Here is a 25210-nt window from a genome sequence, read left to right as displayed (position 1 = left end):
CAGGCTCGATTTTGGCGAAAGCAAACCCGGAAGTAACCCAACGCCCATCATATAATTATATTATACACTGTGTGTAGGTAGCTTTAAAAATTAAAGCACACAGTTGGTGGTGACTTTGCCGCCCACTTTGTCTACCCTACAGATCGTACAGTATTTATGCATAAAGTACATAATACAGTACTACCCATACAACAAGTACTACTGTGTTATACTATCCATCATAGTGATAGAGGATATTGGTTGTCCAAACCAATTAAACAGCACCACGACCTAGTTAATTTCCCTCGTGGAAGATTCAGGAGGAAACAAACCAAGTACCAAGTAGAGGATATCTCCATGATTTTACTAATACTATACTACTACGTACTGTACTAGGCCCAGCAAAAAATTTTATACTAATTTTTTTTCAGATAAAAAAACATCAACAAAAGATAGAAATGGTTTTAGATGGTAAGAAAATTCCATACGAGAAAATTGATATTTCCGTTGATGTAGAAAATAAAGAGAAAATGCGATTGGTAGCTGGTGATCCCAAGGCTATGCCTCCTCAGCTATCCAATGGAGACCAGTATTGTGGAGTAAGTAAAGTTTATTATGACCTTTGACTTACTGCAAATTAGATTACCATAAATCCCAGAACATTAGGTCAATTTACCTACAGTATTTTATACTGTTGACGACCAGTATCTGTAGGGAGTTATTACGCCAGCTGTGTAACAACATAAAAGTGCGCCACACGCTGAAACCTTTTAAATGCACACGTACATTTATTGACTAAGTTCTGTAATTACAGACTTAATTTATAGCACATTATTAAAGCCTCAATGCAAGTAACAATAAAATTAAAAAGGCAAAAACTTAACAAGTACACATTAAAAGGTGTTTTTAAATCTACATAAACATTATTTGCCTGGCACATAGAAATGCAATCTTCTTCAGAAATTAAATCATTAATAAAATATCTAGGAGCTAACTTTAAACTAAATCTTGTTAGAACCAAGCTACAATGTGCCACTAAATTCATGTAAGAAATTCAGTCAACAATTATTGAAATTCCAAACAGAATGTAAAATTGTAAATTTATGTTTATTCTCTTTCAGGATTATGCTCAATTTGAGATAGCCGTGGACGATGAAAAACTAGAAGAGTTTTTGAAAATTTAAACGAGGCAAAGCACAAATAATTGGGTGGTTGGCAGTGTGAGATAACAATTTACAACGGTTATAATTTCATTTCAAACAAAATATGAAATTGATTGATTGTTGCTAGTGGTAAACCATGGTTAGGAAAAAAATTAATGGAATTATTTGAATTGTAGTTATTATTTATTTAAACAAAGAAATAAACACCTTTTTTTTACTTACAACATAAATGTATGAATATACTAAAACCTATACCTGGTTCCAATTTAATTATCTCACAGTAAATGGAAAATATACGGAAAATGAATTACCTCTAATATGAGCAATTCCTATTATCTAACTTAGCAATATTTGTTCACTTTTTGTAAGAGATTTCAACAAATGTATTCATTTATAATACATTATTTATTATCACCAAAGTAAATGAAAGTTGACAATTGACAAACCTCCATACTGTAATCATTTAAGATCACAACTAAAACAATGTCCGTTACAGTGCAACATGCCAAAACTTTCCACAGATTTTTTTATCATATATTTTCTTTACCTAAAAATAAGATGTATCTGATTGGTATGATTTGATGTAGGTACTTGAACTCCGACCTCAAACTCCTCGTAAATTAGCGAGGAGTTTAGCTGGTCATCGTACATTAAGGATTTTGTTGAAAAAGTTGAGAAAAATCGCAGACCAGTTGAGTACGCCGCCTATAGATAATTAATACACAATGACATTAATATAGATTTGCACATAAAATTAATAGATTTATTATAAATTAATTAAAAAAAGAAAGAAAAAAAATATATTGCCTTAATTTTTTAGATTTCAGAATTTATTTTGCTTCTTAGATGTTGGTAATTTACAGGAAAAAAAGTTGAAACCAAAAGTGTTAAGGTGCGGTTGTGGAATAGATATTGTTTATAATAAAATTATAATAAAAATCATTATTGTGTAATGTTTTTAACGTCTTGTACTACAGTATATCATGGATAAGCTTAGTAGGCATATTACAGTACTAACTAAAATGCGACTGCCATGCTGCTGCAGAATATGAAATATGTTTATTGTTACGGTTGATTGATTTCCACATGGCATACTACTCTGTTTATGGTTCGCGGGGTCACACGTGAACCATTTTCATTTGACCTCAGCTCAGCATGCTTCTCCAGTTTCCCGTCTTGTTGATGTTGGCAAAAATGTTATGAAGAAAATACATCGAATTGTAAATAAATAAGTAACAAAATATTAATTTTATATTTTGTAACTTTATACACGTTTTAGGGTTATACTCCCTTGCTTGGCAGTTCTTCAAGCTAGGCTAGGGAGGCCTACTACTAGGGTCTAGGCCTAGGGTTATAGTTATTAGCTAGCTAGCTAGGCCCTCTCTCTTACTTATATCATCAGCAGGTAGATGACAGTTCAGTTATGTTAGGGCTAGCTAGGTGGCCTCTAGCCTCACGACTGGCTAGCCTAGCTTCCTTTCTCTCTAGCCTAGTTTAGGCAAGTGAGGTTGGATGTGTCTAATTCCAAACAGTTCAGTACAATATATATTTTTTTCAATATTTATTTTTCAATTTTTGCAGGCTCATTGATGAACATTTGTAGTGAAATACCCCTCCTGATAATAGTTTAGCCCACCATGTGACCCGACACTAACGAAGAGAGCAGCGGTCTCTTCTAAAATTTGGATTCGGCACATGAGCACAGAAAACGCTTAACGCTATACTACCAGATATACTACTGTTCTATAGATATCTGCTTTACGTGTTCCAGATTAACAAACACAGACCCCACGAACCGGATTGGATTGCGATAAGCACTCCACTGTGTGTCTTCAGATTATATATTAGCCACTGGGCGATGAGTACCAGAAAGGTACTATTATTATGTATGGCTAAAGTCAAGGATGTCGATGTCAAAGACACGGCTCAGCCCAAGCTGTGTCGAATATTACTTATTTAATTCAACTTTTGTTAATTAATTATATTTTATGTCATTTTACTGTCTCGCTACAATGTATACATCTAATATGTTGATTGTTGTTTGATAAATAAGACAAGACGCAAAGTGGTGATGGAGTCATTTCATATGAATGTGAAAAACCAAGGATACCAATTATGTATGGCTAAAGTCAAGGATGATGTACTTGGAAGACAACATGGCCACACAAGTGGTTGCAGGCTGTGGAAATCTTCAGTTAGTTTACCATGAGTTGGCATTAGTGATTGGACAGCACAAGTTGAAGACCCGTAGACCTGAGGTATGGAATCACAGTTCTTATGCAGATACTCTGTGGTCTGGTGATTGTGGTATTGGTTTAGCCTGTAAAAATAACTTTAAAAGAAAAAGCTAAGCATTTATATAGTACTGTATTTGACTTGTGACAACTTGTAGTAGCAGAGCCATATATATAAAGAGTTACGGCATTGCGTTCACAGATTTTAGAAGGTCACGTGGGGTGCACGCCGGCCATGTTTGTGTCCAACTATGCCTGAGTATGGAGTCGAGTCCTTTGCTTTTAAAATGTATAACTTTAACAAGGCTTTAAATATCGAATTTAAGATCAAAACAATCAATTTGTTTAAAGGTTTTTGTTAAGATAATAACAAAACTATAAAGTTACTGCGAACATGATTTTAAACAACAAAATGTAAAAACAATGCATTACTATAGAGAATCGCTGTACAAACTAAACGCGCACGTGTAGAGCGTGCATGGAGCGCATAGAGCTATTTATTGGAAAGAGTCGGAAATTGAATGGATTAAAGCTATTTTTGTTGCTTAAAATCATGTTCGCAGTAACTTTATATAATAACTTATATATTAAATTCGATATTTAAAGCCTTGTGAAAGTTATACATTTTAAAAGCAAAGGACTCGACTCCATACTCTACATAGGCATAGTTGGACACAAACATGGCTTCTAATCCATTCAAAGTCATAACTCTTTATATATATGGCTCTGTGTAGTAGAATAGACTAGCGCCCTCTCTATTTATTTTTTTTAACTTTTTTTTATTCTTCTCAAAAATGGGATAAGCTGTAATCTTGTTACTTAGCCAGCAGATAGGTATATAAGTAGTTGTGCAGTTACTTTTTTTTTAAAGTACAGTCATGTAGTGTACAGTACTGTATGTGTAATTTCATGAAATTTTAAGATTGATCATAAATTCAAAACCAACAGAAATTTTTTAATGAAACTTAACACAAGTATATTTCATATCCGGGTCAACTTCCTGTACAACATTAATTTCTGCATGTATGTGCTTCAAAATAAAAAAAATGTGTAAAATTGATTTTTCATTAAACATTTCAAATGCATTTTCTATATTTTTTTTTTTATTCTTCTAGTGTGAATATAGTGAGTCAAGTTTTCTATTCCAAAATGGTTTTGTGATTAAAGTTAATTGGACACTTTTTAAAACTTATTTTAGATTTTATTTAATCATTTTAACTTTTGATTATTTTAACGGATTTATTTAAATTTTTTAAATTAACTCTATGATAAATCCTTCATCCTTTGATTTATTAAAAAAAACAAATTAATCACCTCACCGTTTAAAAGCATTGTCTTTCTTTTCCGTTATTTAAATTAAATTTCCTCCCTTTTGCGTAGAATGGTTGAGTCTCTCAGTCATGTCTCTGTTGATCTTAGTAGTTGCAGTGTCCAGACACACAATGCGTAACAAGTGATATTTACAGTTATGGAATGAGATTTACTCTAGTAAAGTACAAACTCACTGAAAGGTAAGTTAATAAATTGTTGGTTTTATTCGAAAAAAAAAGATTATTAAAATCATTATAGTTTATTACTACTAATGAGCTACAGTATGACTGAAAATGAAGAATGTATTTAAGAGTTTAAATAGCAGGTTTATTTTTAGTTATTAAAAACTGATTCATTCATAATTTCATTTCCATAATTCACAAACTTTTTGGCCGCAATAGGAATTATTAGTGATCATATACAAGAAATTGTTTTTTTAAATATGTCTTTCTCAAATTTAATCCTACTATAAATGTTGATATAAAATAAAATATATATTGTAAATACAGTCGACTCTCCCAATACCGGACAACTTTGGGCTGGTCTAATATGTCTGGTTTTCTGGAAAGCCTGGTATCCAGAATGTGTTTTTAATTGGTAAAAATGAATTTGGTAGTTTTTGAACCCTTGAGAAAAGTCTGGTTTTGCGAGAGTTTCTGGTTTTCAGAGAGTCCAGAATTGGGAGAGTCGAGTAAGAAAGTAAGTAATATTTATTGCTTTCCAAGAACAGTACAATTTATGAAACAGCATAAAATATGAATGATATTAATTACATAGAATAATACAAACAATAAACTTGAGAAATTAAACATGGAAAGCAGGGGATAACGCTTTAAGCCCAAAGGCTTGTCTCCAAAGGGGTCCTGACTGTATAAGTTATGAAAAATAAATAGATTTAAAGTAATAAAAATGATTTATTATTATATTATTAAACATGATATAAATGTACAATTGAAGTTTCAGTAGAAGTATGCAGGTTTTCAAGTAATAGGATGACTGTAGTTTATCTTAGAATCTAACCCATAATAATGTCTAGAGGAAATTTAATTATCATTCAGATATTACTTATTCCCTTCCAACACATTTCCAATACCCTGCAGTTTGTTATGACCATTACTAACCAATTTTTTTTTGGATGATCAGTTTTAAAAATGAATTTGTTTTATTTTTTTTGTGTACTATAATGGCGGCAAACAGTAAAGCCAGAAAATAAATTTGTTATTGATTTTAAATACCCAGCAGTTTGACCCAGCAGTCAACATACTTTCCAAACAATTTTTTTTAGTAATTTACAGATTTATTTAAATGATTTGTTTATTAAATTTTCGTTTAATCGTAAAAATATTTTTTTTATTATTAATTAAAATTTATAATATTTTGCCTCTATTTTACCTGTTAAAAGTCTATTCAGATGGGAATACAGGTATTTATATGTTGGTACATATCATTTTTATTTTATAATTACGACAAAAATAATAACCTCACAAAAGAATAATTTAGTGCAGTATTTCAACTGTCTATTTGTTTACATTTTACAAAAAAATTGGCTATAAAATAGCCATACAAATTCTATTAACTGTCTGAAATAGGCATATCTTGTACAACACGTTGAGGAGGCGACATGCTGTACACATCTAATAACATGACACTGCCTGGTACTGAGCTATATTTGGTTCAACTCTCCAAGATCCTGCTAGCTAAGTGTTAATGAACATGTCCAAATATGTTTTTCTTTTTTTACAAATGAGACGTGCGGTAATACTCAAACATCTGTATATTCCAAGTGAATATTAAAATCACGTTAATCCTAAAACGGATGTCTTATATGAAACATACAAAAAACATATACAAATCGTATGTGTTCGTATACAGCTTTTTTGCAAAGGGACTAAAATATTTGTATATTGTAAGTGAATATTAAAATCAATTAAAAAAATTCACCAAAATCTTAATTTATTAACATTATTTTTATTAATACTATTATTTTTATTTATATTTTACCTAATTATTATTTAATTAGTAGTATGGTGAAAAGCATAAAATTGAATATATATTGGGTATCAGTATTTTATTAACATGTCTAAGCCCTGTCCACACTATCAAACTAGTTTGACAAAACAAAGTGTGATATGCCCAAATATGGTAGTGGTATGCTTAAATATGGTAGTGATATGACATCATCATGTCCATACATATTTTTTTGTCACATGAATTTTGATAGTGTAGACAGAGCTTAATGTAAAATAAATTTGAAACCCTAAATTTAAAATGGTGGGAATCCCAACAGAAACATTCCTCAAACTTTTGTTTACTATCAGGTTTTATCATTCAGGCAAATATAAATGCAACAATGACAACGTAATGACAATGTAAACAATCTTTTAGACTTTATATTTGATTTTTCAATATAATATATCTTTGTTCAATTAGATGTTATCTATGATTCAAGCACGTGTTCTGTGTAAGAGATATAAGAGTTCCGTATTGCATTCAGTGTTCCTATAGAGTACAGTTTTTGGAGCTCATGTGTTTTGGGATAAACACAATGATTTACACATTTACGCATGATTGATTATTATTGATTATTGAATTCCTCGAGTCCAATTGAGTAATTCTGTATTGGAATCATTTTGTCATTTCTACAATCACCTTGTAAAAGCAGGTAAACATTAATTTTATTCTGTATTTTTCTAATCTTGACATTGTTTCAATGTAGTGGATGAGTGAGGGTGACATCACACACTATAGGGTCCTTCCTAGGTGGCACCAATTGGGGCACATTTTCCTGTGAAACCAACACGGGGGTATTATATGTTTTAACTCTAGGGCCAACCCCTATTCAGGCGACACGCCTATTAAGGGCACTCTTTCCTGTGAGAAGAACAAGGGGTTTATGTTTTAACACTACAGCCAACCCCTATTCAGAGGCCACTCCTATTATGTGTGTAATTTGTATGGTATTATGATTATTCCTAGGAAAATAGCTTTTTGGTTATCCGCACTTGGCGGATAACCCCTTGTTATTGTCAGGATCTTTTTTTTTTTTTTTTTTTTTTTTTTTTCTATGTTCTTCTTTCTTTCCACGAATTTTGTTGCACGCATATCTCTAATTCTGGCCTACATAAGATTGTATAACTTTGTCATAAGATTGACCTATAGCTGTAGATGTGCAGCCAAGCTTTTCGACGATTTCGGAGTTGCGCAGCGTAAGTTACGCACGATTTTATGAATTTCAATGATTGATCATAGATTAAAAACCAAAAGTCATTTTGTATTGAAACTTGGTGAAAATTTAAGTCATATCAAGCGCAAACTTTCTATGGATTAAAAATGGCAGGTTGCGCAGAAAGTTACGCGCGCACGCGCGTTTAAAATTTCAAATTGCGAAAAATCCATTTCTAATCAACTTTCTACGCGTTTCATGTCATTTTGAGCATTTCAAAAATTCCCACACGTGCGCAATATTTTTACGCGCGCGTGCGCACGTAGGGCAAATACATGTTTTTTTTGCTTGATTTTTGTTTTTTCAGCCTTTTCTAGTAATTTTACCAACTTTCAAACAATTTCGACTTACAATCACATCATACGAGCACGTAGAATTGAACAATTTGCGCGCGTTTTTGATAAACAATTTCAAAAATTTGTCAAAATTATACCTTTTTTTAAACAGTCATAGATTATAAACTACATCGTCAATTTTATTTTTTTTTTTACATATTCTGAAAGTAGATGAGTTGTAGATGTAGAATCATGCATCCATTTGGCTAACCGGACATTATGACGTCATCGTATGGCCACTCCAATATCAAATATAGGATTTTTGTCTCTTTCGTCATAGCTCATCACATTTAATAGAGCGCATCTCTACTTATCCATATTCCATTTTCCTCAATTTTGTAATATTGTCTAGGTCAATCAATTATCTTTTACATGATTTACCATTTTTAAAATTGTGATGACGTCATCATGTTCAAAAGCGTCAATAACTTTGGTCACTTATTTTCACCTATTCTGCACTGTATGTAGTACGTATACAGTGTATAGTGTATACCGTATATACTTAGACGTGAAGCAAAATAGAGGGCGCACTAACACTTTTTCAATGGCATAATCGTTTTTCTGTGCGCAATATTCTAACTTATGTCGTGCGCGTGGCTTTTGCGCTGCGGATAACCTAACTCGTCCGTAGTGACGAGTTCAAATCTAGTTTATAGGTTAGTTTATTCAGCTAGTTTTGAAGTGATGAATGTATATTTCCTGGTTCCAGGAGAGCCTTCCTGTTTCTGTCTTTAGGTAAAACACACTCATCCTTTTAATTAGCAGAACTGTCGTCAATGTAAATATGAATTATAAGAATATACAGTAGAAATGACTCAAATATTATTTTTTTTATTGGTGTATGTCAGTAAATGGAATTATATTCTACAACATTAGATGTCTTCAATGTTAAGCTCTGTCTACACTATCAAACCTTATGTGATGTGCTCAAATATAGTAATATTCCCAAATATGGTAGTGATATTTCATCATCATGTCCATATATGGGCACATCACATTTTTTTTGTCACATAAAGTTTGATAGTGTAGATAGAGCTCTATGCTATATACAGTAGAATCCTACCTATATCGTTGCAAATTACAATCAAACTTAGGATGCGTATTTGTTATTAACCTGACTTATTTTAAGCACTTGTTGAAATGATTGTGGTCAGGTTTGAGAGGTCAGGGTAACATATGGCAAGTTGCTAACCTTTAGATTATTGACCAAGACGTACCGTTCGTTCTAAACCTTCGTTGCAATCGCTTAAGAGGAAACCGATTGGCAGGCTAGACCTGCGCTGTCCCTTTGCGGTTCAACTTATCAACATTTCACTTTCGTAAAATGCGTGACTCATTTAAACAAAAATAATCAGTTAATTAAAGCATTAAACGTCGTCTTAAGGTGAAAAGAAATGATTAAAAATATAGAATCTTAATAAGAAAAACTATCCAACAGTTCATGGCAAATTTAGTGGTTTCAAATATTTAATCAAGGAACCATAGTAAAATTTACTTTAGTGTTACCTCGTGGGAAAAGGTGGCCATTTTAATATTCTATTCATACTATTCAAGACGTTGTAGTATATAAGCAACTTTTTCCTGCTTGTACGTTTCTCAAAATCGTTCTATCAGAATGACTCGTTATTTTCCTGTCAAGTAAAGATTTTTGAACAACCAAAGTTTTGGAATCCACCATTATTCAAAGAGGGTGTTTTGTTTGTTATTTATATCTGTTTCTCATCATGGTCTGTTTGTGAAATGTTGTACACAGGCAAGTATAGTGTGTATTTTGGCCGAGTCTTAAGCTCTGTCTACACTATCAAATTGTATGTGACGAAAAAATGTGATGTGCCCATTTAGATATGATTATGTCATCACTACCATATTTGGGCATGTCATTGTCACTATCATATTTTGGCATTTGTTAAACTTTTTTGATATAGTGTAGACAGAGCTTAACATGTGTTAAGTTGAATGGTAATTACAGCTTATTCTATGTATCTTTACAGGTGGTTTGTTTAAAGCACAAACAAAATGCCTCTTCAGCACACAACATCCAGCCGCACCATAAGCAGACATCGTGCGCAAAGTCGGCGTAAGAAAAGCATCCATCGTAACTTTCCCGGGAAATTAATACACCAGGCCGCGATCTACTCCAACTACGAACTTCTTAAGGATCTGATTCAGGGAGCGCAGAAGAAATTTATAAATGATAAGGACTCGTTTGGAAGGACCGCGCTTCATGCGGTTTGCGCAGCGGATCTCGAGGAGCGTAAAGCTAGTGTGAAATGTGTGGAGCTGTTACTGCAGTGTGGCGCCGAACCAAACATGTCTGCTAACGAGAGGTATCACTGCTTTGTAAGTACTATGAACAAATAATATCATTTTTTAAAATGTGTTTAACTATGTTGCCATACATAATGTAATAGTGTAATGTCATATGACCCTGCTATACCAAATGTGATAGTGATATTATTATTATTACTTGTATAGCGCACATTTATACAACATTTAATTATAATCAGCGGCGCTTCACATCAATTGGTATCATAACATTGTTTGAATGACCAAAGATGGTAGTGATATGACCAAAGATGGTAGTGATATGACATCCATACCATACTGTATACTATAAATATATCACATGAAGTTTTATAGTGTAGACACAGCTTTATGCAATATGTAACGTGGTTCCACTGTATCAATAATATATTGTTATGTTTACTTTAGCTATTTTATGGGGTACTATTGTCTGCTCACTCAAGCAGATCATCCCTTCTTTGACAGACCAAGAATTGTCATGGCTAGCCTACTTTTATACAATTGAATTGTCAAAATGAAATGCTCAAAGTCATTTTACCCTATGTAGTTTATCTTAACGTCAGTTGTACTAGCCTTGAGAGATCATTTCCTATAAGTAAACAATGAAATTTATTTATAGTAAAAAAATAACATTATTGTTCTTTCTGATTGATTGATTTATACAGTAGTATCTAATTGAAGGTCCTTTATTTTAACAATAATAATATTTTAAATTTTAAGTTTTTATTTCAACTTCCTTGTTTACAACATGCCATCAATTTTCGATTTGCACAAGAAAAAAATAATTTCTGACTTCCTAATTTGTACATGTCCTTTCCTGAGAATGTGTAAAAATAGAATAAAACTGTTAGGTTATCTCGTTCCGGCGCGATTTGTGCGTAGAAGCACAATCCCACGTTGGATACATGATTGACTGTTATCCTGCAATCCCATGCGGTATGTTGAAAACCACGATGTTTTGGCCTGCATGTCTACACGACTATAGAAGTTTACCTTAAAATGCCTCTAAGAATGCCTCGGAGAGTGAATGTTTTTAGCCTGACTTATAGCAGACAAGTTTGTGCCAGAAATGTGTTGTGATATGTATTTTTAGATTCTGTTTCGTTCTGGAAGTCTGGCAGCGATATCAAAATATTAGATGCATTCTATGTTTGGAAAGGTTATTCGATTTTCGAAAGCCTACTACTAGAACTAAACTTTATTACCCCCAGTTTTAATACATATTAAAATAATTATATTACAGTACATCAAATCAATGGTCTCAACAAATTATTTTGATGCCATTCCACATTTATGGTAATTCCTCTATTGGAATTTGATACAGGATATCGGCAGCCATTTAAATTACTGCAATTGTTGATACTTTATCCCAGTACCATATTCACAATTACCTTCTTCATTAAATTATATTATAATTATAAATGCCTGTTATTTGTCAAATAAGCAAAATTGGAATGTGGTTTTATTGGCAATAAATTTATTTTTATGTTGATTATATAGTGCCTCTTTTACTTTCAATATTAATAAGCTACATCTAAATCAGTTTTATTTGATACTTGTTAAACCTCAATCATCGTCATTTTTTTTTTTTTTTTTTTGGTTTTAAATTATTGGCCACATCCCATGGACTGATTTCAGGATGGATAAAATGAAAATGAAAATTAAGCATACAACATGCCCACATGTTATTCATAAAAGTTTCTGTAAATTTCAGACGCCACTTCATCTGGCAGCACGCGACGGTAAGATGGAAACGATGAAGTTACTTCTGGACTTCGGGGCAGACATTGAAATCAAAGATCTTGAGCACTGCAAACCAATGGACGTCGCTAACAAGAACAGCAGACAGCAATGTGTGGAATTTCTTAATAGCATACAGGGTAAGTCTGATTTAATTTAAATATCTTATTTAAATAATATGATCATAGAGGAACATTTTAGAAACAGTCATTTTGTGTATATTAATTTTTAAAATATCAACAAATAGAAATTTGTTTGGTTTTAACTGATAAAAAAAAATAATAATAACATCATCTTACGACACAATACTTAGTATTCTAGTATGGTTTCTACCTTACTAGTTTTATTTACGGGTGCTATATGAGTTACAGTATATTTTACTACACTACACAGTTTTTCAATTTTTTTCACGTGTTATTGACAATAAAAGAAAAGTATTTCAAAATGTTGATTGGAAAGTCAGAAGTTATAAAAGACAAATATTAACATTTGAGTATCGTATCATTTAAAATTACTGGTACTGTATTTCTTGGTAAGGTAAGGTTGATAATCTAGACAACCTAGTAACTATTACTTTTACTTTACCTTCCAAGAATAATCATAAGGAAAAGCAAACCTGGCCTATTACCAATGTAGATCTATAAAGGGGAAGGCCCATTATGTTTTTTGAAAGTCATCTAATACCAGCAGATGAAAATATTACCAGCTGTGACTTTATACACCTATATACTGTATATATAGCCTATAGTACAGTAGTCTACTATCTCAAGAAAGTGTTCACATACAAGGGGATTTCCCTTTTACAAATTGTGTAGATGGTAGTGTGTAATAAAACTCAACTCAATAAGGAAGTTGTATAGTTTCCAAACAGACATCTATTAGTATTCCCACACTGTATTATTGTAGGTTGTCGTTGGCTTTAAACCATGTGATTAGCATCACGTTCTACATAATTCGCGTACTGCTCATTGCTAAAAATATTCAATTCATTGTTGTTGTATTCTGGATATGTTGTGTGTTTGCTGGTTTTAGTCAAGTACTGTGTACTTTGGGTAGGAACAGGTCGGTATTACTAGCATATATTTTGGTTTGGTTGCATGCACTTAGTACACTTTATGCCAAGCTCAGTAACATAAAGTTTATGGTATTACAAATGGACAACTAGAACAAGCACCTGGAAATGGAGGTATACTGAAGTGAATTTCAAATTATTTATACCCAGTATTCAAGCCCTAGCCAGGGTGGATTCGAAGGTTCGAACAAACCTTTTTTCCTGAAGTGCCCTTTTTTTTTCTTTCAAAATATATATTAGTGAAACAATGGTAAATAGGCCTAGCTAGCCCAGCTCATAATAATTGTTGTCTCTTTTTTTCCCAAAATAACAAATGCCTTTGTAAAAGTCATTGCTACAGTACATGCTGGCATTCATTACATTTCTAGAATATATACTACTTGTTCAGGGTACAGTTTGAAACATACCCATTCATAAAACTCTTTAAAACACTATGTGCAATATCAATTGGAGAGATTTTTGTCTACACCTACTCTCTGACCATGCAAGGTAATTGTCTCCTAGCTAGGCTAGCATTATGTAAACAATTTTTGCAGATGGTGATGAGTTTCCCCCAGGTTGTCGTCAAGCTACAGCACACTACTACACTATTAATCTTTAAAGCATTAGTTATTAAACGTAAACATTTATAAGAAAATGAATATGTTACATAGCAACGACCATGTTATCTTATAAATCTATTTTATTTAAAATCCAAATCTAAAACTTATTAAACTATCTTTATGAAAGTTCATTTAATTTTATTCTGTCAATCTGTTGTGATTAATTTCTTTTGCCGTGAACTTCAATCAGACTTTCAGGAAGTGTTCATTATGCCAGTATTTCATTGGCCTCCTAGATGAGTACCTAGATCAGAGCAGGAAATGTTATCATTGACCATCCTATGTGAGGTATAAACCAGTCTAAAATCTATACTAGTGTAAAAAGACCTTAGGTAGGAGCAGCCGGAGAAGAAATATTGGATGTTTAACTTTTGCATCTATTATTAGCAGAATGCTACACACATTGTCAATACCATCCTATTTGTAAAACCAGTCTGAATCTATACCGGTAGAGCATTTTCGGCAGGACCTAATATTTGTACCAGCAGATACTCAAAGAAATGGATGTTAATTGTTTACTCTGCTGAGCATACTCCATGCTCTGAGCCTATTAGCAGAACACTACACACATTAAATTGTGTTGTAATAGATATTTGTGCTACTTAATTATTTACTAATAATAGTTTAATACTCTTCGCGTTGTTACACTTGACTGAGCAGCTAAAACAATATGCTGGTACACTCTACAGAACAATGAGGTGTTTATCTTCCATTATTCATTATTTCTGATTGTAATATTCGATCATGAGCAAATCTAAATTGGAATTCTTCAAACAGAAGTTCTGTAAGTATTATTGGATGATTAGTGAGTGTTATTTTTAGTATTGTTGTGGTTTTTTTTTTTATAGTAGCAGGAATATTCCGTTACCAAGTTAGTTAAGATTGCGAATCAATGTTTCTACTTAGTCTATAATATACTGAATTGACGGTGTGTGAGATATTGAATTGATGGTGTGTAATTGAATTACATAGGTGTTTCCTCCCTGTATGGTATATTTGTAATGTATTTTTTAAAAGTAATAGAAACAACATCAATCAACTGAAAGTACACATTACTTCTCTTGCAATGAATCATTTTCAGTTTGAAGACCATACTGTACATAAAATCCATGCCTAAGGGCTTTTTTGCTAAGCCACCAGAGATCTGGAACCAACTTCTCATTCCATCCGTTACACTCCATCCCCTTTTCAATTCAAATATCTCCAGAAAACTCACCTATTTCAATATTTCTTTTCATTTTGCGCTGTAAAGAGAGCTTTATAAATTATTATTATTATTATATTATACATACAGTAGAAAAATCAAAATATATAACAAATACTAATTATTCAATTTTTTTTTCAGATGAGAGAGAAAAATTACGCAAAGAAGTTGAACCACAGATCCTCCAGGCATGTGCTGATGGGAAGTTAGAAGACCTGAAATCTTTGCTGAAAAGAGTTGGACTTGCTGCCATCAATAAGGACTACCTTGAAGGAGTTACACCTCTTTTTAAGTAAGTATGGATAGTGACATCAAACATTTCTCCCAGAAAAAAATGGTGGTTTGACTTGGTTCTGAGCTCCAACTCTGTTACACAATGTTCTGTCTACACTATCAAACTTTATGTGAAAAAAAATGTGATGACACTGTTTTTGTCAAACCAATTTGATAGTGTAGACAGAGGTTAAGTCAAATTAACTTGGGTGAGCAGGCTTTATGGATATTGAGCAGAAGGAATTTAGATTAACCAGACTTGGTACTTAAGCACAAAAGAATCCAGTAAAACCAACAAAACATTGTAAATACTCCATCAGGGGTGTGGACCTGTGATGTTTTGGTTGTCATGCATCTTTATCAAATCCCAGGGTTCTTGGTTCAAATTCTTTCAATTCCAGAAACAGCCAATACAGCTCCGTTACCAAAGCTGACCTCAATTTTGACTTTCGTAAGCCATTTTGAAAACTGTAAGTGCAAAAAAAAAAGGAAATAATAAAAAAGGCACGAATGAACGGATTTGTTTGGCTTTATACAATTCTTTTTTTATTTCAGGGCCTGTTGCAATGGTCATTTAGTGGTTGTTAACTATTTGATAGATCGTGGCGCTTCTGGTAGAGCCAATGAAAGCGGATGCAAATGGACGCCATTGTACGCTGCATGTTTGTATGGCTTTACAGAGATAGCAGACATCTTATTGAAGGTAAGAATTGTATAAATATTAATGGAAAATGGTGTAAAAAAACATTGAAATTTAAGGTTAATTTAAAAGTTAAAAAGATATATTTCTCTTTTGTCCTATTCCTGTCATGACAGATGATAACTATGATGATTATTATGATGATGATTAATAATGGTAGTCTTATATAGCGCCTAATACAATGTTTCTAAAGTGCTTTAAACACATGAATGATCCAATAAATATCCTAAGATAACCGAAAACTGAAGAAAAAGCAGAGGAACCATTTACGTGTTTGTACAGTTTCACTTTAATGCTTTTTTTTCTTCCACTGTCCTCTTTCTTTCTCTCTTTTTCTTCTATTCTTAGTTTATTCATTCTCTTTTCCTTTTTTCTCTCTTTTTCTTCTATTCTTTCTTCCTTCCCTTTTTCTTTTCTAAATTCAAAAGCTTGATAATGTTACTCATTTATAATACTTTGTACTTGTATTTTAGTATTTCCCGTCTATGGCTGGTGAGATAACACAAGATCAACAATTACCTTTACATGCAGCTGCGGCTGGAGGCCACACCGAGATTGTAAAACTACTTTTATACTACGACTACTCAGTAATTGCAGACAAGGTATACATATTTTTCTCTTTCTGTTTTCAGCTAAAACGTGCATGGTCATATCACTGTAAAGCTCTGTCTACACTAGTTTGACAAAAAAAGTATAATTTCCCCAAATATGGTAGTGACATGCTCAAATATTGTAGTGATATGCTCAAATATTGTAGTGATATGACATCATCATGTCCATATATGGGCACATCACATTTTGTTGTCACATAAAGTTTGATAGTGTAGACAGAGCTTAAGATTGATAGATTAGTATGTTAAACGTGCACAATGTGGGTACACATGTGTGCTTTGATGAATAGCTACCCCACACGCCTTAAAGGAAAATCTTATCCCCGACAACATTAGGTTAATTTAAATTTGAAATGATCTGAATTTAGTTGTCACTATATCACTTTAGACATGCATAATTATTAGCAATTTAAAAAAACAGAAAGTATAATATTCAATTAGGTTATCATGATTTTAAATGAAAAGAAATAAAATTTGGCAATTAATGCTGTATATAATTAAATTTGTGATAAAGATAATTAACCATTAAACTGATTAGATGCCCAATGGGCTTACTATTGAATAGCCATCAATGCATTTGTATATTACGTACCTAAATTTAAACACCCTCGAATATATCAATTATATTGACCATGCAATAGTAGAAACCCATAGCCATCAATGCATTTGAAAATTAAGTACTTAAATTTAAACACCCTCGAATATATCAATTATATCAATTATATTGACCATGCAATAGTAGAAACCCATAGCCATCAATGCATTTGAAAATTACGTACCTAAATTTAAACACCCTCGAATATATCAATTATATTGACCGTGCAATAGTAGAAACCCATAGCCATCAATGCATTTGAAAATTACGTACCTAAATTTAAACACCCTCGAATATATCAATTATATCAATTATATTGACCATGCAATAGTAGAAACCCATAGCCATCAATGCATTTGAAAATTACGTACCTAAATTTAAACACCCTTGAATATATCAATTATATCAATTATATTGACCATGCAATAGTAGAAACCCATAGCCATCAATGCATTTGAAAATTACGTACCTAAATTTAAACACCCTTGAATATATCAATTATATTGACCGTGCAATAGTAGAAACCCTTTCCTGTGAAAATAAGAAAAACACTACAACCAACATCTATTCAGGAGACACCATTATTAAAGCGACCCTTTTATAATGTCCAGAAGGTGGGGTTTTACTGTATACATACACCGCAAAAAGATTAACTTTACCTTTCTCATTGAAGTGAGTGCCATGCACCACCTGTGTAGATACAAACATTGTAATTTTTAACAGATTTCATTGGCTGTTGTGTATAATAACTGTATTTAGCATAGTATATGACGTAAGCACATGTAAACTGTCACTTCTTAACACGGTTCAGAGTGATAAATAGATTAAATTAAAATTGAAGACGTTTGCTATAATTAATGCCCTGTTGAAAGATGACACAAATTCTATCATCAATCAAACATTACATAAATCAATCGGTTAGCATTTATTTTTAGAAGCATGACTAGAACAAATTTTATTATAATTTATGTTGGAAAATGAGATTATTGTTTATTAACCTTCTAGAGAACATAGAGTAGAAATACAATTTACTGTTCAATTTTCAAATTTATATATATTGCAATAAATATATAGGATACTTCTCCATACTACGTTTTGAATTTGAAATCATAATTAATAGAGGCCGTCTTATAAAATAGAATGCACAGATCCGGTTTAAAAGCCATATTTGCTGCCTACCAGTGTATTTAAAGGAATTAGATTAGATATTAATGTATATAAATTTAAACAATGCTAATTATGATAAAATAAAAGTGGGAAACCCAGAAAAAACAAAAAAAAAGTATGGCAATTCCACACTTTTAACTTAAAAGAGTATATAATTTTGACACTACAAGACTGCTATCGGTCTGTCGTTTTCCACATTCCACTTTGACTTATTGCAAACTTGTTGCTCATGTAAGATCTTTTGGATTTGCTCCAGATATTTTTTAAAAAATTTGAGAAATTTGGCCAATATATAAAAGTTAATTTAACCAAACCAACCTATCATCACATTCCTTATTATAGGGTGAAGGAATTCATAGAAAATGACCTTTTTCCATTCTATGAAGGTTTTGCATTTCGGACACGAGGGAAACTGTCAACTTATCATCATAAAATATTTTTCTAAAACATTGATTGACCTGAGTTTTTTTTTTAAACTAGAATGAATTCTCTTGTATTTGTCATTTCCCACCCCACTTTTTCCTTTCCCCACTCCCTCTTTCCTTTCCCAACCCCCCTTTTCCTTTCCCCACCTCCTCTTTTCTTTCCCCACCCCTTTTTAATTTTCCCACCTCCTCTTTCCTTTCCCCACTCACTCTTTCCTTTACCCACCCCCTCTATCCATGGTTCATCCCCACATTTCATCTCCCTCTTAATAATCCTCCCTCAAAGTTGTTTTCAAAATACAATTTAACCACTCTTTTTTTTATTGTCATTATATTATTAAAACTGCCAAAATATTTGCAAATATTGTATTGTTATGATCAATAATATTCAATTAATTTACTATGATTAATTTCCTTAAATTATAAAAAAAAAATATGAATAAGATAAGATTCTTATAATATATATTGATGACTGGTTCTTTTAAAGTTCGAAGCCAGGCCAAATAAATTTGATTGAAGTCAGATAAGTCATGTTGCAAGAAGTAAAAGTACTTGGCACGTTGTCCTGGAACGTTACATAGAGTGGTGACAAACGATTGTCAAAAGGCATCAAAGCTTCAAGAATTATGAAAATCACAGTGCAATATTTAATGCTTTAGATTTAAAAGGTGTATGCATGTATTATGTTTTAATATTTTGCACATTTTACATAGACATACTCGTACAGTCTAAAATGGAGGAGAAATGTAATACATATACATAGATTTTATGAAAATTAATTCAGTTTTATACAGACTATGAAAAAATTAAAACGAAAAAGAACTTTAAAATAGGTATATCCTTACTTCCTCAATCTGCTAACTTTTTATGTGATTCATGTACTGTACATAAAAAAAAATTCTATATTACTTTCTATAGGCAGGTTATGCAGATTAAACCTATTATTAGAATACATTCAAATTTTAAAGTTTAAAAGTTGAAAAACACTGATAATATTCTATCATTCAAAACTCCACTATTTTCACGTGACTCGGGACAACCTTCACAAAAAAGACCAAATGCTGCGTTAATTTCTTTGGGGAGAACGAACGTAAATTTTCATTGGGATTACACGATGTAAATTGAGTCATACTTGGATTACTCAATCATATTATTGAAAGGAAATCGTTTTAATTGGCCGTACAGCTCACTATTCTCAGGAAAGCACCACGAACCTGAGGCCACCATGTAGGATACTGTTGTGTACTGGGTATGATAATGCCATTTCTAACCATACAGAGAATTTCAATTTCACATTGCTTTTAATTCTCCACATTTCTTTTTTTTATTTATTTATTTTTTTTTATATACTCATCCAACAGCGAGCACAAACGCGCCAATTACAGGATGGATAAACTATTTTATAATTTATCATGCTTATAAACTAACATTTGAGGCTAAAGGAGTGGATTTGAAAGAGTTGTGAGTTACAACCCTGGTACTAGGTCAGGATTGAACCCCAGACCTTCGAATTGGAAGGCAAGCATGTTAACCACCAAGCTACAGCTCCTCCTGTACCTAAATCTTTGTGATTCACTTTTTGGAAGGAATTTTGCTATTATATTGATAACTATAATTAAGCTCTAGCTGTCTACACTATCAAACTTTATGTGACAAAAAAATGTGATTTCCATATATGGACATAATGATATGATCATATCACTACCATATTTGAGCATATCACTACCATATTTGGGCACACCACACTTTTTTTGTCAAACTAGTTTGATAGCTTAGACAGAGCTTTATAGCAATACTAAAAACAAACGATGAAAAATCATCTACAAAATCAATTAAAACTTATCATGAAATAAAATTTTATGATACAGATTAGTAACATCTTTGACCTAATTTGTCTGACTTATACCTCAAGGGCTAGGTTAATGACCCCTGGGGCCTGTTATAACCTTTGCATTAGAATTAAGAACAATTATGAGTAATACATTTTTATAGAAGAGAAAAAGCGATTTTTGATTTTATAAAAGAAAAATTTTATAAATATTATATTAAAATAAAAGGAAAATTGAAAAATTATCGTTTTTACGTCTATATACTGAATATTTTGGAAGGTTTCTGTAAAATACAAGTTTATTGAATATTTTTAGGACATAATTGTATATATTTTAGATGTTGTTTTAATTTATTTAAAAGACGAACAATGCAACAAATAGCCAGAAGGCTGAAAACATTTTGCAAAAAAAAAAGTTAAAATTCAAAAGAAATATATGTGTGGGCAGTTATTATTGTTATGCAGTTGTTGAAAATGATACATTTCGTTTTATAACTTTGTTAGTATACATATGTACAAATTAGTAGTATAATTAACATATTGAAAAACATAATTATGCCTATTATGCTTTCTTTTAGGGTAAATCCAGGTTGCACCAGACGTCCAGTAACTTAAAGGCTTACAAAGGAGGTCTTCCTTTTCATATTAATCTGCAAAATATTAACGGACAGACAAGCCTATATCTTGCGAGTGCTGCCGGCCACGTCGACATCGTCAAAGCACTGTTAGAATTTCAGCCAAATCGTCGCAAACATCATTCTATGCCATTCACCAACTCGACACGAAAGAAACCGTTTGTAGATGTCAACACATATACTGTCGTTGGCCAGACACCTTTGCATGCCGCGGTACTTTCCTGGAATGTGGAAATAACTTCTTTGTTATTGAAGTATGGCGCAGAAGTGAATGCGCCGATTCAATCTTTGTACTGTTTGTTTAACAATGACAATTGCGAACCTAAGAGAGTTTCACCAAAGTTTTCAGAAAAGGTTTTTTTCACTAAAGAGAACTCGTCCTTGCTTTTTGAAGCCTGCAGTGCTTTTGATTATAAATTGGAGGTTATTACACTTTTGTTGAAACACGGTGCTAAAGACACAGAGGGTAAAGCGTTGTTGTCTGCGTTGCTAAGTAGACGAGACGATATTGTCCGTGTCATGTTGGGACATTCTGGGGTACATCCAGATTCTGAGTTCACCGTTAATTCCGATTGTTTGGCAGAATTTAAAGCAGCGTCTTGTGCAGTGAGCGTAGATCAACTTGCAACTGAACCAATTGAGAAGAGAACAGGGAAGTCTGTCAGAGAAACTAGTAATCAAACTCCACATTATTCAAAAATGGCTCAGCAACTCAGCAAAGATGGAGGACGCTCTATTAATCGGGATCGTAGACGCACCGTTGCGATACCAAAACGTTTAATAAGCAACTCCGCATCTTTTGATGTTCCTGTTGCAATTGACTGGCATGATATGGAATTGATAATAATTGAGACCGATTGGTTGATAGAGGCTAGTTTAAGATATAATATAACTTTACAGAACTATGAGGTATCTCCCGGCATCCAGCATCCATGCTTGTCAGCAATCACAAGGATTGACATCTCTGACAACAGTTTATCAGAACTTCCTTTAGTAATATTCCAATTACCATCACTACACGTTTTGAGTGCCGCAAAAAACAAGATCAGTAAATTACCAATTGGGAAGTCTAAGAAGGAGACGGCCAAAGTGGAGAAGTCGGATAAAAGACACACGGTCGGGTCGATTCCTAGTGCCTCGACAAAAAGCCAGTGTGAGAACCAAGAGGTTATTTGGAATTGTCCAATGCTGTCTCATATTGATCTCAATAATAACTGGTTAGACAAACTGCCAGCTGTGATGTTTCACCTCCCAGTATTGGAGACTCTAAATGTCCATGGAAACCAGTTGAAACAGCTTCCATTTGATATGTGGATGGCGCCAAAGCTTAAGCACTTAGATCTCTCAAAGAATAAGTTGGAAGAGTTGCCTAGTAACATCCTTGATGGATTGGATGATTCTCAGACATTTCATTCATCCACTGCAAGCCACAAAGACAAAAAGCAATCGTTGGAAATGTCTTTAGATAAGAACAATTTATTGAAAGATCGGGATGAAGACGGTGATTCTGGAATGGAGGAAGGAGACAAGTTCAGGATGAATCACTCCGAGACGAGTAGTAGAGCAACAAAGAAAGGAAGAACTCCTACTGAGACGTCTGAACAATCGACAACTTCCAGTAACTCAGAAGTGTTTGGAAATGACAAACCAAAGAGGAAGCATACACTGGTGAATGTCAGACGACATCAATTGTGGAGTACAAGTAGCCTTGGGTATGACGAAGTTGAAGAAGAACCAATAAGCGCTGATGAAGTTAACTGCTTGGAAGTATTGAACCTTTCAAAGAATTTCCTCTCAAAGATACCCATTGGACTCCCGTGTCTTGCTCCAAAATTATCGAAACTTATCTTATCAGAAAATAAGATTACAGATTTTGGACCGATTAATAAGTTCCCAGCTGGGCTTGTTGATCTAGAGGTCTCTCACAACGATATAAAATCAATGAGTGTGAGTTGTCGCAGGGCTGGTTCTCTGTCTCGTAAAGATTCAATCTTAAAAATGTTACATGTGCATCCATCATCTGAGAAGGAGAAGAAAATCTCTGACATCCTCGGAATTGAACCATGCTGCAGCCCTGCCATCCAGACACAACAAAACGCACACCTGTTGGCGATGAATGCGCTAGGAGAATCTAGAAGGGACAGTAAAGATGGTCAGGTGATCTCTTCGGCGCTTCTCTCTCCACCTGCCGTTTCTCTGCAATACTGTAAACATCGACGACATCGTGTCCTGGCAAATTTGCGAACACTTGATCTTACTAATAACAGCATTACACAGTTGCAAGTGGTGTCTAGAACGGAAGAGATCAATGTAAATGACGAGAAACAACTGGAGGATTCTGATGATCATGACCAATCTGTAAGGGTTTTTAATGTGTTTTGTGTATCCCAATAATGTATATTAATTACGCTCTATTACTATGCCCTAGTTTTTTAACTAAGCATGAACAAATAGTATCCCAATGCATTTGCTGCTTTTAATAAAACTAAGAAAGGTTAAATGTATGCAGATGATCCTCATACTGTATTTTTGGCAGGAATTGCCCTCCATAGCCAATAATACTTTGTAGACTCTACACTATCAAACTAGTTAGACAAAAACAGTGTGATGTGCACAAATATGGTAATGATCATCATGTCCATATATGGGCACATCACATGTTTTTGTCACATCAAGCTTGATAGTGTAGACAGAGCTTAATACAGAAGTTTTACTTCTCTAGTGTGTTTCTCTTTGCTTCCCTGTGGAGGACAAGACTGAAGTCCTTAAGGATGTGCCAAAGATTGTAACGAATCATCCGTCTCCGAGTGATGACATCACGCTTCTTTTCCCCGATCTGGCGTTCCTGGCCGTGTCCAACAACAAGCTAACAGAGATTCCAAAAGACATTCAGTATCTGACGAAGCTGTCGAACCTGAGGATTGACGGTAATGAGATGGTTACGATGTTGCCACCAGAGATGGGTCGTCTGCAGAACCTGTATGATCTGAAGGTTGATGGATGTAGTTTGACCGAGCCGTTGTCCAGTATGACATCAAACCTTCTGGTCAAGGATGTCTTGGGATATTTAAGATGTATTCTTGATGAGTAAGTCTATGGTTTTATTTATTTTTTTTATGAAAAGAATGAACAAACCTGCTTTAATGCTGAAAATAAATTGTTAATATTTATGCAAATTCAAATTGTTTTGTTTTGTTTGCAGTGCAAAGCCCTATGCCAGGATGAAATTGATGTTTGTGGGTAAGGCATGCATTGGTAAAACCACTCTACTGAACGAACTGAGAAAAGGCAATGGACCCTATGGCAATCAGTCACCAGAGGTAATTGTGGGTGTCTTTTGACGATTCTGACAAATTCTGTTTAACGTATACTTATAGTGGTTGACCTAGAAATAAAGAGACATGTACAGTAGTTTATAAATACAATTCTATTGGATCAATCGATGGACTCCTCAACACTCTCCTTGACCTCTACCCACAAGGTCCCTCTCTAAATGTCCTCTATAGAAGAGTGACGTCCTCTATAGGGGAGTGACGTTCTCTATAGGAGAGATGGTTGACATGGCTGACTGATTGACATGGCTGACTGGTTGATATAGCTGACTGGTTGACATGGCTGACTGGTTTTGACATGGCTGACTGGTTGAAATGATTTCTTCCAGCCGGAAGGATGCTGGAATTAAACAACAGACGGATGAATTATATTTGCTGCACACATTTGTCCTTATAAATCATTACTTTTAAATTGTGACAGTTTTTCCGGTCTCCTTGGTGTTTTTTTTTAGTATTTTTTGGTATATAGTGTGACAG

At 33.3% G+C, this 25210-nt stretch overlaps 2 protein-coding genes across 4 annotated transcripts in view; both read left to right on the top strand.

The window, feature by feature from the left end:
• LOC144847994 (SH3 domain-binding glutamic acid-rich-like protein 3) overlaps positions 1-25210 on the top strand; it is a 25501-nt gene extending 291 nt beyond the window's left edge. Inside the window, exons 2-4 of one of the 2 annotated variants that reach the window (XM_078704644.1) lie at positions 411-578; positions 1101-1195; positions 25200-25210. In XM_078704644.1, the coding sequence (XP_078560770.1) occupies positions 411-578; positions 1101-1163 (231 nt within the window). In that variant the 3' untranslated portion in view covers positions 1164-1195; positions 25200-25210. Of the gene's footprint in view, positions 1-410; positions 579-1100; positions 1267-25199 lie in introns of those variants that run through there. The other variant, XM_078704643.1, reaches the window with a different exon arrangement.
• Positions 4831-25210, top strand: part of LOC144847943 (leucine-rich repeat serine/threonine-protein kinase 1-like) — a 35879-nt gene continuing 15499 nt past the window's right edge. Inside the window, exons 1-9 of one of the 2 annotated variants that reach the window (XM_078704546.1) lie at positions 4831-4887; positions 10237-10585; positions 12264-12429; positions 15309-15459; positions 15996-16143; positions 16614-16742; positions 21345-23759; positions 24151-24488; positions 24604-24721. In XM_078704546.1, the coding sequence (XP_078560672.1) occupies positions 10262-10585; positions 12264-12429; positions 15309-15459; positions 15996-16143; positions 16614-16742; positions 21345-23759; positions 24151-24488; positions 24604-24721 (3789 nt within the window). In that variant the 5' untranslated portion in view covers positions 4831-4887; positions 10237-10261. Of the gene's footprint in view, positions 4888-10236; positions 10586-12263; positions 12430-15308; positions 15460-15995; positions 16144-16613; positions 16743-21344; positions 23760-24123; positions 24489-24603; positions 24722-25210 lie in introns of both variants that reach the window. The other variant, XM_078704544.1, reaches the window with a different exon arrangement.

Source organism: Antedon bifida, chromosome 7, assembly GCF_963402885.1.
Source record: "Antedon bifida chromosome 7, ecAntBifi1.1, whole genome shotgun sequence".
NCBI lineage: Eukaryota > Metazoa > Echinodermata > Crinoidea > Comatulida > Antedonidae > Antedon > Antedon bifida.
The sequence above is the reverse complement of the archived record's forward strand: the minus strand, read 5'-3'. Positions and strand labels throughout refer to the sequence as shown.